Source organism: Geotrypetes seraphini, chromosome 7, assembly GCF_902459505.1.
Source record: "Geotrypetes seraphini chromosome 7, aGeoSer1.1, whole genome shotgun sequence".
Taxonomy (NCBI): domain Eukaryota; kingdom Metazoa; phylum Chordata; class Amphibia; order Gymnophiona; family Dermophiidae; genus Geotrypetes; species Geotrypetes seraphini.
In genome coordinates this window covers 3,226,813-3,243,121 of record NC_047090.1, presented here as the reverse complement: position 1 = coordinate 3,243,121, position 16,309 = coordinate 3,226,813, and the positions used below count along the sequence as shown (strand labels likewise).

The 16,309-nt window shown below is 44.1% G+C and overlaps 1 protein-coding gene across 2 annotated transcripts in view; it reads right to left on the bottom strand.

Annotated features, from left to right (window-relative positions):
- Nucleotides 1-7,710, bottom strand: part of LOC117363851 (aldo-keto reductase family 1 member C1 homolog) — a 46,362-nt gene extending 38,652 nt beyond the window's left edge. Inside the window, exon 1 of one of the 2 annotated variants that reach the window (XM_033952306.1) lies at nt 7,550-7,710. In XM_033952306.1, coding sequence (XP_033808197.1) covers nt 7,550-7,633 — 84 coding nt within the window. In that variant the 5' untranslated portion in view covers nt 7,634-7,710. The remainder of the gene's footprint in view (nt 1-7,549) is intronic. The other variant, XM_033952304.1, reaches the window with a different exon arrangement.
- Nucleotides 7,711-16,309: the final 8,599 nt, after the last annotated feature.

Here is a 16,309-nt window from a genome sequence, read left to right as displayed (position 1 = left end):
CAAATCTCCAGCTTTCCTAATCTCTGAAAACATTTCTTCATCTGTCTGCTCATTTTCTCCCGGGGGATGGTAGTATAACCCTACCTTTATATTCCTTCCCTTCACAAGTAGAATTTCTATCCATAAGGATTCTCACGGTGGCCAATCCAGGTCACTAGTACCTGGCCAAAACCCAAGGTGTAGTAATATTCCATGCTACTGATACAGGGCAAGCAGTGGCTTCCCCCGTGTCTTTCTCAATAACAGACTATGGACTTTTCCTCCAGGAACTTGTCCAAAACTTTCTTAAAACCAGCTACGCTAACTGCTCTTACCACAATGCATTTCAGAGCTTAACTATTCTCTTGAGAGAGAAAATATTTCCGCCTATTGGTTTTAAAAGTATTTTCCTGTAACTTCATCGAGTGTCCCCTAGTCTTTGTAATTTTTGACGGAATGAAAAATCGATCCACTTGTACCCGTTCTATTCCACAGAATCCTGAGTAGAGTAGAATGGGTACAAGTGGATCGATTTTTCACTCCGTCAAAAATTACAAAAACTAGGGGATACTCAATGACATTACAGGGAAATACTTTTAAAACCAATTGGAAGAATTTTTTTTTCACTCAGAGAATAGTTAAGCTCTGAAATGTGTTGCCAGAGGATGTGGTAAGAGCGGATAGCGTAGCTGGTTATAAGAAAGGTTTGGACAAGTTCCTGGAGGAAAAGTCCATAGTCTGTTATTGAGAAAGACCCGGGGGAAGCCACTGTTTGCCCTGTATCGGTAGCATGGAATATTGCTACACCTTGGGTTTTGGCTAAGCACTAGTGACTTGGATTGGCCACCATGAGAACGGGCTATTGGGCTTGATTGGCCATTGATCTAACCCAGTAAGGCTGTTCTTATTCCACATTGCTATCTATGTCATACAGTATGTTTATTTGATTTGATTCAATTCACTCTTTAACATATAGCGCAACCCCCCCCCCCCCTCCAATTTGATCCACACTATCCTTGCGATATAATTTGTACCCAGGTAACACAGTGTCCCATAAGATTGTACTCCTTCCACCAGGTCTCTGAGATGCCTATTATATCTACCTCATCATTCAGTGCGATATACTCTAACTCTCCTATTTTATTTTTTTAGGTTTCTAGCATTTGCATACAGACATTTCAAATTGTGTTTTTTCCTTGCAAGTACAAACTGCTGAGAAGACAGGGAACATTTGAGTCTTTTACTCTGTCTTCCTCTTAAACCTTCCTGGCTTTCTTTCACCATTATTGGAACCTCTCTACTGGGACTCCCTAAATATCCTGTTTCAATAGTATCCTTCAAGAATACCTCACACCAAACCATCCGCTTCTGGGGCGACAGTCGGTTTTCCCCTGCATCTCAGTTTAAAAGCTGCTGCTCTATCTCCTTTTTAAATATTAGCTCCAGCAGTCTGGTTCCATCCCGATTAAGGTGGAGTCCGTCCTTTCGAAACAAGCTCCCCCTTTCCCCAGAAGGTTGCCCAGTTGACATACAGGAACATATAGAGATTATTGTAATGTTATTTATCTGGGATCGTATAAAATAACTACTAGCCGACTAAAAATCATACAAATTACAGCTATTCGTTTGATTTTTAAACTGAAAAAACACGATCACATCAGTGTATGTTATCAAAAGCTTCACTGGCTACCATTTGAGACTGGAATGTTATTTAAATTTGGATGCATTTGTTTTAAAGTTTTACTTGGCTTAGCGCCTGCTTACCTTGTGTCTCATTTTAGTTTTTTATTTCTAAGAAAAATATTTGTAGGTCTGGTTGGTTTTATTTTGCCTTCAGCAAATGCATGTCGTTACAAAAAAATTTTGGATAGGACCTTAGAGCATTCCAAGCAGGATTAATGAATTCATGTTGGAATCTTCTTGTTTCTCCATTTCTTACTTACTATCAATTTCAAAAAGATCTTAAAACCCACTTATTTAAATAATATAATATACATTATTGATTTTTATATTATCATATAGTTATAATGTACTTTTAATCTTTTTATCTATACTTATTTTAGTTTATATTGTGTTTTCCTTGTTCATTAGTTTTAATTCTTGTATTAGTTACTTAGAATTTTATTATGTATGATGTTATTATTATATTGTATGCTGAGTACCTAGTGTGTAAACCACTCTGAACTGCTGGTTAGGCAGTATATAAAAATATAATTATTATATTATTATTATTACAATACAATAAAGAAGAAAAAAGGAAGGGAAAGGGTAATCACAGAGGGGGTAGGGAGTCTCTTCAAATTTCTCATTTAAAAAAAAAAAAATGTTAGACCTCATTGAAAGCGTCTAGTCATTGAAGCACTACCTCCCACTGACAGCAATGCAATTGGAGGATTCCTGCTCAGGTTAGAGTGAACAGTGGTTGGGGATATGTCAGAGCAATTATGTGCACTGGTTATAGAATAGAGAAAGGGGATGGGACTCGATATATCACCTTTCTGTGGTTACATTCAAAGCAGTTTACATATTATATACAGATACAGTCAAACTTTAGTTTACGAGTAACGTGGTTTGCGAGTGTTTTGCAAGACGAGCAAAACTCTCCAGCAAACTATGACTTATAAGACGAGTGTTGACTCGATAAACGAGTCCTCCAAACCACCATCGCAAGTGCTACCTGAACAGGTTCTCTGAAAGATGCATGCGTCAAATTTCCCAACATGGTCAACTCGTAACCAAGGAAACCCTAAAAGATAATGATCCGTAAAAGAAAACTTTCCCGTCACTCTCCCTTCGAAACCCAACACCAAATTCTCGCACCCTTCTATTCGGCAGCTTCCAATTGGTGGAGAGTAAGAACCGGCACCCCTCCCTGAATGTTGGCTCTGCGGGTGCATGCACAGTCAAGGTGTACCGGACGGCGGTGAGGGTTGAAAGTGGCACTCAAAGTTAAGCGGGAGGATGATGCGGTCATTTACAACACAGCGAATGCATGAGGAGTGAGCTGCACCAGTGGGTGATAAGGAGGCTCGCAAGACAATCCTGTGTGTGTCATAGGAGAAGATTGGGCCCATGAGCCATTTTCTCTGCTGCTGCTTTGGTGTCCACGTCGGCTGCCTTTACGGTCCTATACTTGGCTTCCTGCTGTTGTTGCCATCTTGTGGGCCCCGGGAGCGGGCCTGGCAGGGCGCTCCAACCCGCAAGGATGTGCGGGTTTGACGGTGAAAGATGAGGACATGGAGATGAGGGCCCCGGGAGCGGGCCTGGCAGGGCGCTCCAACCTGCGAGGATGCGCGGGCTTGACGGTGAAAGATGAGTTCATGGTGGGCTGCTAGCGCTCTTTCATCACCAGGGTGGATTGTGGAACAAATTGTCTGAGTTTCCATTGTGATCCTCTGCAGGCCGTAATTAGTTTTTAAAGTGAGACCAGGAGGCCAGGGGAAAGCCAGACGACAGTGGAGAGAAGGGGAAAACATGTCAGCCTTCGGGGAGCCCCCTAAAGATGCAAGGCCAAGGGTAACATGTCACATGAGGTGCTCAAAATATTGGGGGTGCTCGAGCACCCATAGTGCTGGCACCCCTCCCCCCACCGTGAGCTTTGATATCAGGCCTCCTAAAGCAGGAACAGCAGCGGCCGTGGACAGCCAGCAAGAGGCAGCACTTAGGACAGGTTTTTCGTTGCCAGAGCGCTGCCGCTCCTGCTTTAGGAGGCGCGAAGGTATGAGGGGAGGAGGTTGGTCACTGAATTGGCAAGCCCGATATTTTAAGAAAACAAATTGATTCGAATCGATTCACCGAAGTGAATCGGTGAATCGATTTGAATTGGCAAATTGGGCAGCACTAATGGCCACACAGGATACCACGGAAGGTGGCTATTGACTTCCCTTGTGCTGATATCACCAAGGCGGACAGGGTAGGAGCACACTGAATCAGTTAGGGACATGCCACATAGAGCACATTTGGCCCTTGTGACACTCTTGTCTCACACCATTGGTTAAGAACCCCTGACCTAGAATGAGACATTTACACAATGATCTAGTTGTTTGGTTAGCTTTAGGCCTGCCTTTGGGCAGCTGATTAGCTTTGGCTGACTAGCACTGACTGGTCAAAGGTGAACTTTTTCTCCGGAATGCTCGCCAGCACTCCCTTTTTTATAACCAAATGCAGTTTGTGCAAGTGACAACTTGCTCGGCAAAATTTTTTGGGAACGTGGAGCTTAAAGGCAAGAGGGATTGAAGGCTTACTCAATGAATGTGGAAAGAATGACGCTTGGCAAATCAAAACGATGCTAGAACCTACAAAGAGATGCAATGTGAGACTAGTGCTTTCAACCGATTGGTCACCACAGTAATGATGTCTCCAGACAAACGGATTTGAGAGACAATAGAAGGGAGACCCACACCACTGTCCTCCCCTCCCCATATTTAAATTAAATTTCAGTGGGATTATAAGTATAAAGAAATCTCCACTCAGTTTCAGCCACCCATTCAATGATGTATTCGACATAAAAGTGAAATCTGGAGTCTATATAACATGAAACGGAATCTCAATTTAAGCCCCGAAATCACTGTTCTGTGATATTATACTCTCCATATTCCCTCAGCTAGGCATTTCCCTTTACAACTCACCATACAAAATGTATACATGTTTTATGCTGTAACCCACTTAGAAATAAATAAAAATGAAAGATGGATAGTGAGCATAGAGAAAGAAGAAAACGTCATATGGGCAGGAGAGCCTGGCAAGCAAGTTAACAGAAGCCAAACAGAAACCAGAGCCTGGGACCAACATGATTTGCATAATGACCAGACGACAAAAGGTATTTTCCGTTTTGTGATTACAATATGTCAGATTTGAAATGTGTATCATGCCAGAGTTGGTGTTAGACCGCGAACGTGAGCTAGGATTTAACAGAGAGAGGAAAAGTCTTTTTTGTTTACACCACAGCACAGCGTGGGTTTGAGAGGGCAAAGGAGGTGGGGTGGGTGAATAGGCTACAAAATAAACCCACCAGGACATATGAAAAAACAAACAAACATCCAATTGGGCAGGAAAAGTGAATTGAATCGAATTGAAAAAAATTGATTCAGTAGGCTGAATCTAATCTAATTTTTCTTCCCTGAATAGGGCAGCACTAGCGTCCATACTGGCCGTACATAGCTTGGTACAACCCTGGTGTGAGAAGAAGTAAAATGGGGTCCTGTGAAAGGCATCACAGCGAAGGGCCTTGAAATCTAAGACAATGTATTGAAACTTTCTAGACCAGTGGTCTCCAACTCCAACCCTTTGCAGGGCCACATTTTGGATTTGTCGGTACTTGGAGGGCCTCAGAAAAAATAGTTAATGTCTTATTAAAGAAATGACAATTTTGCATGAGGTAAAATAAATCTTTCCATTTGGTTAAGTCTTAATAATAATATTGTCATTTATAGCTAAAGAGACATAGGATCAAGAAACCTGTTTTATTTTACTTTTGTGATTATGATACATACTGAGGGCCTCAAAATAGTACCTGGCGGGCCACATGTGGCCCCCGGGCCACGAGTTTGAGACCACTGTTCTAGATGGAGTGAAGGTAGTTATTAGGATAGGTATTGGCTGCATAACTGTACTACTATTTAAGCAACATTAGCAGTTAGCATTGTTATTGGCTATCAGTAACGTTTACAGCTTTAAATAGTCATTAATGGACACATGGTTTAGGGTTTCATTGATCTGTTAAAGAGCAGCGGGAACAAAAAAAGGTTTCGGAACAAGATTATCCTGTAAAGCAAGTGTTAGGCAGATAAAGGAAGGTTGAAATCAATAGACCTCAGATTTTTTTGTTAACTTGATTTATATAGGTACATGATTCTTCTTTCCCTCTTTAGATCTTGCATTATAGTTCTTCCACCTGAGTAAAAAAAATAATTTTAATGATCTACATCTCCGAGCAAACTCAAAAGCAAAATTAGAAGCAGCATTGAAGTTGAAGCCAACATCTCAGGTTTTAGCCCTTCAAAACACTTGAAAAAGATCTGTACATAAATTCTTCATCGATCAGCAGTTACTACGAGTAGAGAAGAAACAACTGCGGGACTAATTTGAAATAATTATCAGCATAGCTATGATTGTGCACATTTCAAAATCCTCAGAATAACACAGTCTTTGATCTATAAGAGCTGATGTTTACAGCCTAATGTTAGCGTCGGGAACAAAATCATAAAAGACCTTCCTTCCTTGTTACGCATTAAAAATGTCTCCAGAAATTCAAGGTGTTATCAGTGAGTTAAGAAAGCATTGCACTCTTTTTCAATGCCAAATTTGAGCAAATAGAATCATAAGTTCATGAAAATAACACTAAAATTTCATTTGGGAGCTAATATTCAATAATTAACACCTGAAAGCATGTCCAATACTTAGCTGAAATGATCGCTGAAAAAATTATTTTAATCCACTTGAAACATGACACCTTTTTTTTTTGTAATATTTTATTTATAAATTTTTCATTCTTACAATATTTTAATTATACATAAAACTTCAAATAATACATGAAAAATTGTAATTACAAATAATTCATCTTATCACATAAAATATAACCCTCCCCTTTTTCGTTTCTTAAATCAATATAATATACGTTCCCCTCCCCATTCTAATATAACTATTGCTAATGTGCTATGAAATCTGATCATTGGAATAACGAGTCAATGGTTCCCAAATTTTCTTAAAATTATGAATATTTCCCTGTTGTAATGCTATTGTTTTTTCCATTTTGTATATATGACAGACTGAATTCCACCAAAATGTATAGTTTAATTTGGTATAATCCTTCCAATTTTGAGTTATTTGTTGCATGGCGACCCCTGTCAATATTAATAATAGTTTGTTATTGTTTGCTGAAATCGGACTCTGAGTTCTATGAGAGTCCTACATGACACCTTAATAATCCCTGAAGTAAGTCTCTCACAATATAATCATCTGACATAAAACTATATTTTGCTAGCAATTCTGCATCAGGGATTGACGAAGCTTCATCGCCCTTTTCACTTATCATCATCCAGGCTTTATGAGTGAAGTGGATTGAGAAAATTCTTTCATTGAAAATTTGAGCTTTACAGGCATAAACCAACAGAAAACCTGTGCATCAGAGCCATTTATAAGGTTAATTTGATTAGCAATTAGGATTTCTAGTTATACATATCTACATGTGTTAACAAATTATACCAGGACGCAGAACATATAATTTGTTCGTGTAATAATTCAAAATGTTGTGTGATGGTGGCACCGAGGTACCCTCCTCTTTGAACCCAGCATGTACCCCAAAAGAGGGAGAAAAAGCCTCAGACTAATGTAGCAGTATAGAACCAAAAGGTACGAATCAAAACTGCTTTCGATACTTTCACTGGCAAAAAACTCCCTCAGCTGAGCTGTTCTGGGTGCATGCTGGGTTTGAAGAGGGGGTACCTCTAATAATTTTGAATTATTATATGAACATATCTACATGTCTCAAAGGTTAACTAGAAAAAATATTATTCCTTTTATCATTATTTACAATAACGGAATAATTCTCATGTAATGAACATTTACTTACTGTGCCAGAAAATGTCCCCAAAGCAATAACTGGGATTTTGTTTCCATCATTCATGGTAATGCAGGAATCTTTACTGAGAGCCATTCTTCAGCTGTTCAAGCACTTTTTTTGTCCTACACCACTGCTACAGACGGGGAGAGTGAAAACAAGTGAACAAGGAAGTGTATATAAGAAAGTGAGAACCAAAGTCCATCAGGCTGAGTATCCTATTTCCAACAGAGGTCAATCCAGGTCACAACACAAATATTTGGTATTACAGCAGGTTGTAACAAGCAGAGGATTTTCCCAAATTCACTTTAATAAATAGTTTATAATCTTTTCTGTTAGGAACTTTTCCAAACACTTTTAATATCACATTGTTTGGCAAGAAATTCCAGAGGAGGGAAAAACTAGTTTTTACAAATTTTGCTTTAAATGCATGACATAGGCACTTCATTGCATGCTCCTTGGCCCTTGTAATTTTGAAAAGAGTAGCGATATACATATACATGTTCCATTCCTCTCATGATTTTATAGCTCTCCAGAGATGGGGGAGCAGTAGAACTAGAGGGCATGAATTGAGACTACAGGGTGGTAGACTTAGCCGTCTCTTTTATTTATTCAATTTTCTATATTGTTCTCCCAAGGGAGAACAATATATAGTTCTGTCCAAAGTGAAAAGCCCTATATCCTTTCTTCTTAGAGGATTTCAGTGAGTAGAGACAAGGACTCAAAAAGCATATTGAAAAACAGGACTGGCCAAAAACATCTCCCTCCTGGAACTGGGTCACTTGGCAACTCTGCAGCAGTGGGCTGAGAACCTGGGAATCTTGACAAGTCATTTTTCCTTCCATTGCTTCTGGTGCAAACCAAAGATGCCAAGAGAGATTTACAGGTAATACCCCAGACTCTATAAAGGTCGTCTAAAGTTGGACACCCACCCAAATTTGAATGTGAATACCGAATGCATGCACAAACTAATTAGTCAATTAGCTGCTAATGATCAATTGGGCTTAATTGGAGTTGGCACATTATTGGCATCAATTTGGATTTGCCCACGCATCGGCCCTAGTCATTATTCTATAACGTCCATGCCTAAATTTCATATTCTACAACTCAAAAGGGAGCCTGGCCATGGTAGGGTTAGGAGCATTTCCAGAAATTAGTTGCAATGTAATAGAATACTTGGATTTGCGCGGCCAACTGCCATCATCGGGGTTCCGTGGTGATACCTGGAAGTTATGCGAGTGCAGCCAATATTCAGTGCCATACCTACATAGTAAGGGGGTGGGGCAGTCCGCCCCAGTTGCGATCTTCCTCAGGGCACTAGCACCCCTTCTGCTCTCCGCCCTTCCCCCCCCCCCCCACCACCACCACATGCGCATACCCCTTACCTTCATTCCTTTTTATCTTAGGCATGCTCAGCTTTGGCGCACTGTGATGTCACTTCCGGGACCCGCACCAAGGAAGTAATGTCAGAGAGAGCACCGAAGCAGACGCGAGTGGCTGCTTGTGCCGAAGATAAAAAAGCACGGGGAAGGGGCACGCTTGTGCATGCGCAAAGCAGATGGGAGAGGGGCGCCACCACCCCAGGGAACGCACACCCCCTGCTAGGCCTCTGCTTACATGCAATGGCTAACCATGCAAAGTTAGGACAACCTTTTGTGCCGTTCTACATGGTTAAACCAAGCAAGTACTGAATATCAGTGGTGCCAAATAACTTCCAGGACTGCCCCAAATGCACCTGCGTCCAGTGGCGTACCTAGGGGGGGGCGGGGGGGGCGGGCCGCCCCGGGTACCAGCCCTGAGGGGGTGTTCCCGGCCTTGCCGCTCAGTCCCCCCCCACGCCCGAAGGACCGCTCGCTCCACTGACCTTCCAGCACACCTATGAAGCAGCCCGCAGCAGGATCGCGACGTCAGCAATCCCTCAGCTGCTTGGGCGCTGCTTCCTGCGCCGCGGTCCCGTCCCTCCTCTGACGTCAGAGGAGGGGGCGGGACCGCGGCGCAGGAAGCAGCGCCCAAGCAGCTGAGGGATTGCTGACGTCGCGATCCTGCTGCGGGCTGCTTCATAGGTGTGCTGGAAGGTCAGTGGGGCGAGCGGTCCTTCGGGCGTGGGGGGGGGCAGTAGCTTAAGGTAGCCCGGCGCAGGAAGCAGCTCCTAAGCAGCGCAAAGATAGCTGACGTCGCGATCCTGCTGCGGCTGCTTCATAGGTAGTGCGGGGAGGCCAGGGGGGCGAATGGTCCTTCGGGGTGGGTCGGGGCATCAGGCCTTCAGGGTGGGGCGGGCGGGCGGGCAGGCAGACTTTCAAGGGGGAGGGGGGTGACAGGCAGGCAGGCAGGCCTTCAAGGGGGGGTGCAGGTCTTCGGGGGGGGGTGCAGACCTTCAAGGGGGTGCAGGCCTTCAAGGGGGTACAGGCAGGCAGGCCTTCAAGGGGGGGGACAGGCCTACAAGGGGGGGGGACAGGCCTACAAGGGGGGGGCAGGCCTACAAGGGGGGGGGGACAGGCCTTCAAGGGGGGACAGGCCTTCAGGGGGGGTGCATGCCTTCAGGGGGGGTGCCGACCTTCAAGGGGGTGCAGGCCTTCAAGGGGGGGACAGGCAGGCAGGCCTTCAAGTGGGGGGACAGGCCTTCGGGGGGGTGCAGGCCTTCGGGGGGGGGGTGCAGACCTTCAAGGGGGTGCAGGCCTTCAAGGGGGGGACAGGCAGGCAGGCCTTCAAGGGGGGGACAGGCCTACAAGGGGGTGGGACAGGCCTTCAAGGGGGTGCAGGCCTTTGGGGGGGTGCCAACCTTCAAGGGGGGGTGCAGGCCTTCAAGGGGGGGGACAGGCCTTCAAGGGGGGACAAGCAGGCAGGCCTTCAAGGGGGGGACAGGCCTACAAGGGGGTGGGACAGGCCTTCAAGGGGGTGCAGGCCTTTGGGGGGGTGCCAACCTTCAAGGGGGGGACAGGCCTTCAAGGGGGGACAAGCAGGCAGGCCTTCAAGGGGGGGTCAGGCCTCCAAGGGGGGGACAGGCCTACAAGGGGGTGGGACAGGCAGACCTTTAAGGGGGGACAGGCCTACAAGGGGGTGGGACAGGCAGACCTTTAAGGGGGGATAGGCCTTCAAGGGGGGACAAGCAGGCAGGCCTTCAAGGGGGGGTCAGGCCTTCAAGGGGGGGGGACAGGCCTTCGGGGGTGCAGGCCTTCGGGGTGGGTGCAGGCCTTCGGGGTGGGTGCAGGCATTCGGGGTGGGTGCAGGCCTTCGGGATGGGTGCAGGCCTTCAGGGGGGGACAGACCTTCGGGTGGGGGGTACAATCCTTCGGGGAGGGTGCAGGCCTTCAGGGGTGGGGTTTAGGCGTTCAGAGGGGGACAGACCTTCGGGTGGGAGGTAAAGTCCTTCGGGGGGTGCAGGTCTTCAGGGGTGGGGTGTAGCCCTTCTGAGGGGGGACAGACCTTCGGGGGAGGGGGGTCCTGGTGTAAAAGTACACAGAGGGAGAGAGGGAAGGGGGGGTTCAAAGATACGTGCAAATGCCAGACTTTGGGGGTTAGAAATAATGGGTCTAAAAACAGAGGAGTGGGAGAGAGATGGTGCATAATGGGATTTAGGGAGGGAAGGAACAGAAAGGGAGAGAACTTGGAAACAGGGGATGGTGTGGAGGGGGGATAGAGATACTGGATAGGAGGATAGTTGGGAACAGAAAGGGAGAGATGGTGGATCCTGGGGTGGTGGGGAGTTGAGAAAAGGTGAATCTGTGGATGGAGACAAAAAAAAGGAAAGATGCCAGATCTCCGGGAGAGGGAAGGGAAACGGAAGGGGAGAACAGAGATGGCAGACGGATGGTTAGCACGGAGAAAGGAGACCCTGGCAAGCAAGACAACAAGAGCCTGGGACCAACAAGATTTGAATATTGATCAGAGAACAAAAGGTAGAAAAAATAATTTTATTTTCTGTTTTGTGATTACAATATGTTAGATTTGAAAAGTGTACATGAGACAGCTTGAAATGGGAACTTTTCTATTTTTGTGAATGGCAAGGCTGAGTTCAGTTAAAATATATGCTTTATAAGAAAATATAATAATGTGTTTTATAAAGTTTATAAGCATTGCTGGCATACTCGGTGAGGTGTTCCTAGTGTTGGTGGTGGTGGTAGCATGTCAGTGTGTTGAGAGGAAGAGGTAGTCTGGGAAATTCTGCTGAGCAAACTCTGGGCCCATTTCCACCCCCAGTTAGTCCACTCCACTCAACTGGTTCACACACTGAGTGGGTCTTTGGGTGTTATTTCTGGGTAGTTGTTTTAGAATCTCTTCCAGTGGTTTGTCAGTATCTCCTTCTGGTCCAAGGAAGGAAACTTTGTCAACCTTAGCATTGACCTTCAGAATATGTTTGTAACAGCGCTGCTTGTGTGGCATTAGGCTATGTAGTGATCGAAAGAAAAAAAACAGACCTTTGCACATTTTTGCACTATATGGTGGGTGTATGAGGAGATTCATTTCCTGCACAGTTAAGTCCATGTGAAGTTACCTTGTGCTGTATTTGACATCTAGCAAGGTCTCTGTTTGGAAGGAAAGATCTAAGCTTAAAAATGAAGTGGCCAGAAGTTATGTTAAAAGTAGATAGCGTAGCTGGTTTTAAGAAAGGTTTGGACAAATTCCTGGAGGAAAAGTCCATTGTCTGTTATTAAGACATGGGGGAAGCGTCTGCTTGCCCTGGATTGGTGCACTCAGCAGCAACAAATACTAGTTTTGGCTGGCTCTTTCCCCGCATTTCTCCTCTCTTCCCCACGATTTAATATCCAGTTCAGGCAGTAAGTAAATGCATCGGCAGGGGGGGTCTGGTAAGTCTTGGGGGCTGGGGATGGAAGGTGAGAATCAGTTCTGTAGGCTATCAGAAATTTGCTTAATTATCTACTCACACAGAAAAGCAGTAAAGTCAATAGGTTCTCTGAGTGGGAACAACCTGTTTGATCTTGCACTCTTGTGATTGACCAATTGTTTATCACTGTTTAATTTATCACATTGATTAATTTGAGCACACCTGAGGTGTCCTATGACGGTGTGCACTGCAGGCAGAGGAGCCTTATTGTGTAAAGCACTGGAGAATTCTCTCCTCTCGCTTACCTCTCACGCTGAGGACACCCTGCTTCAGTATAATCATTTATATGATTTATCTTATAAACATTATTACGTGGTCTTTTCCTCAAGTGCTGAGACATCAGGTTGTTCCCACTTGGAGAACCTATTGACTTTTACTGCTTTTCTGTGTGGCTTTAACATTTTTGCTATTCAGTATACCTAAACTATTATTCAGTAGAAAAAATATGGTTTGTTCAATCAAATCCTGTGTGGACATTGGACTTCTATGAGTGAATGTTCTGCTTGATTGAACAAACTAAATTTTTTCTACTGAATAATAGTCTAGGTACAATGAAAGTAAATAGCAAAAATGTTTGAGTAGATAATTAAGGAAATCTTTTTCATATTGCTTGCTTATGGACTGGGAAAAAAGACTGTTCAAGCAAATGTCTCCAGAACTGCTTTAATGGAAAAATGTGATTTTTTTTTTTTAAGTACTTTGTGAAATTTATTGTTGTTGTGAAATTTATTGTTATACTTTGTTTAAACTTAAAAAGCGGTGTCATTAACAGTGAATCTAATCGAAAAATCGATTCAACAGGGTGAATCGAATCGAATGAAATATTTTTCTCTGAATCGGGCAGCACTATTGGCTACCATGAGAATGGGCTACTGGGCATGATGGACCATTGGTGTGACCCAGTTAGGCTATTCTTATGTTATGTTCTCATCTGTAGGGGCCTTTGTTTTCACTTCTTATTTTAATGTATTTTTTTCCTGGGAACTTATCAGCTAAATAATTCAGCTAAATAATTCAATCCACTTCAAACAGACATAGGAGAACTCACGCACCATTCACACACCCTCCAACCAAAAACGTCAAAAGAAAAAAACTGTTCGACAACCTCCTAGCCATTCGAGCTGCAACACTTGACCCCCAACTCTACAACCTATTGACCTCGACCACAAACTACAAAACCTTAAAAAAAGAAATAAAAACCCTTCTATTCAAAAAACACATAAAACCAAACTAACATAATCAGAACTGTCCCAAGCATCACCTGCAACTACTCCATATGTACTTCTGATGTCATGACAATTCCGACATAATTTATGTTATGTTATGTTTGGAATAATGGTTACATAAATGAGGTTCAATAAAAGAAAATTTTCACTGCCTGTTTCTATTCTGACCATTTATTCCATTTCATGGTTATTGCAAAAAAAAAAAAAAAAAAATTTTTCCATGAGGGGGGGGGGGGGTGTCAAAAAATGATGGGCCCCGGGTGCCACATACCCTAGGTACGCCACTGCCTGCGTCCATAATCTGTCCTGCTATTCTCCAGTCATAGACCATAGAAGTCTGTCCGGGACTGGCACTACTTTCCAGTCGCTGGGATTTCCATCAAAGCCCACTCCAGCCCTTCCAAATCCAGCTTTCCATAATCAGGACACAGATTGTAAAAGTCTGCCCTGTTTTGCCACATTTCGAACCCAGACCATTGAGGTTCACTCAGTACCGGCCTTACTTCCCTACTGCTGGAAATACAGTCTACACATGAAAAGTTTTGTTTTGCTTCCGTCATTTTTCCATTTAAAGATCATTTGTGTTTATCCCATGTCTTTTATTTTTTATATTATAACCATTTTCATCCCCACCACCTCCCCCAGGAAAGCATTCCGAGCATCCACAACCCTCTCCATGAAAAAGTGCTTCATGACATTATTCCTAAGTCTATCACCCTGCAATCTCAGTTCATGTCCTCTAATTCTACCACGCCCCCATCTCTGGAAAAGATTTGCATACCTGTTGATACTTCTCAAGTATTTAAATGTCTCTATCATATTTCCCTTATCTCTCCTATCGCTCCTTTCCTCTAGAGTACACATTCAGCTCGTTTCAAACATCTTTTGACACAAACCCCAAACCAGTTTTGCTGCTTTTCTTTGAACTGCTTCAAGTCTTTTTATGTCCTTAGCTAGATACGGCCTCCAAAACAGAACACAGCACTCAAATTGAGGCATTAACACTTCTATAGGGGCATTAACACTTCTTTTCGTCTGCTGGTTATACTTCCCTTTATGCAGCCCAGCATTTTTCTCTATATGGTCACTGCCTTGTCACATTGGCCTAGATTCACTAACCTGTCCAATTCACTCTGCTCCGTGACCGATCCGACGCAGGCTGACTGGTTCACAACGGGCCTGTATTCAAATAGGGGTATTTGAATACAGGTAGAGGTATAGGTATTTGAATAGGGGTAGAGGAATGCCCTCCACCGACTACACGGATCGCTCTCCAGTGATCCAGATGCATGCACAGACCATCTACTTTGCCTGTAGATGGTCAGTGCATGCGTTTGAAGTCCGTGTTTTTTTCGTTTTTTTAAAACTTTTTACTCGCGAGCCCATGGTTTTAGCCCATGCGTTTAAAGCAGGTTAAAACCATGAGCTCATGCTGCAGGGAAGGGCAGAGAAGATCAGATCAGAGAGCAGGAGCTGCAGTCAAAAACGACGTAAGTGACTGGTCCCCAGCAGTTGATCGGCCATCCCAGTTGGTGTTGCAGTTTTTTGTTAGTGAATTGTTTCCTGCCTACATTTGTATGCTGTTCCCCCCTCATTTGCATGCGCGGATCAGAGGATGATTGGGGCAGAGCTTAGTGAATCGGGTCGGAGGGAAATCAGGTCACAAAGGGGTCACTAAATGGTCGGAATTTGATCGGTGGGCTTAGTGAATCTAGCCCATTGTTTTGCTGCCTGAGATCCTCAGACACTATCACCCCAAGGTCTCTCTCATGAATGTGTTAGTGGGCATGTTTTGGGTGAGCTTTGAGCATGCGTAACTTGGACATCCAGCACTTATAGTTGAACCTTTCTCAAGATGTCCTGGATGAAATTTAGACATTCGGAGTAGAGAGCTGTATGGGAACGAGGATGATGGAAATCTCATGGGTTCCCCCTTCGGGTCACAGGAATCCCATGGGGATGCCCTCCTAGGGTCGCAGGGATCCCGTGGTTGGAGGCAGCTCAAGCCGAGAGGCTCGTCTTCTTTTCCTGCACTGCAGAAAGCACGTGTAGCCAACCGGAAGTCTTCCCTCGACGTCGGAGGGGAGGCTTTGCATCAGTCACGTGCACGCTGCACATGAGTGATGCAAAGCTTTCCCTATGATGTCGGGGGAAGACTTCCGGTCGCCTACTTGTGCGTGCTGCAGTGCAGGCAGGCTCGCATTGGTTCTCAATGGGCTGCTGTGGAATTGAAAGTCAAACTCCAGGAGGCAAGATCCCAGCTCAACCTGCAGTTCCTCTCTCTAATAATCGATGCCAGCCTAGCTTCAGATCCCAAATAAATTACCTTTTTAGAGTAAGTGCCTACCTTCTCCCTGGATTATTCACAGTCCTTACAGTGCTACCATGTTATTTCAAGACTGGGTCAAAAGAGAGGCTGTTTCACTGAACTTTCAAGGTCAGAGTCCCGACTTATCCAGTAAACTTTGTTTTATTTTTCAGTGCTTTTTTTTTTTCATGCCCATGTCTAGCTGAAAAGCTTGAAATTTTAAACCTTAATTGCACTGCCAGTGTATTTGGTAGTTTAAAGGTTTTATGTGTGCAGTTTTTACCTTATAAGGTTAGCTAACAAAACATTTTGGCTCACAGGAGAGAGAGAGAGTGACTTCCAATAAATGTGCACATTTTCTTTGATACAGAAGCTCTTAATTTATTACTGCTGAC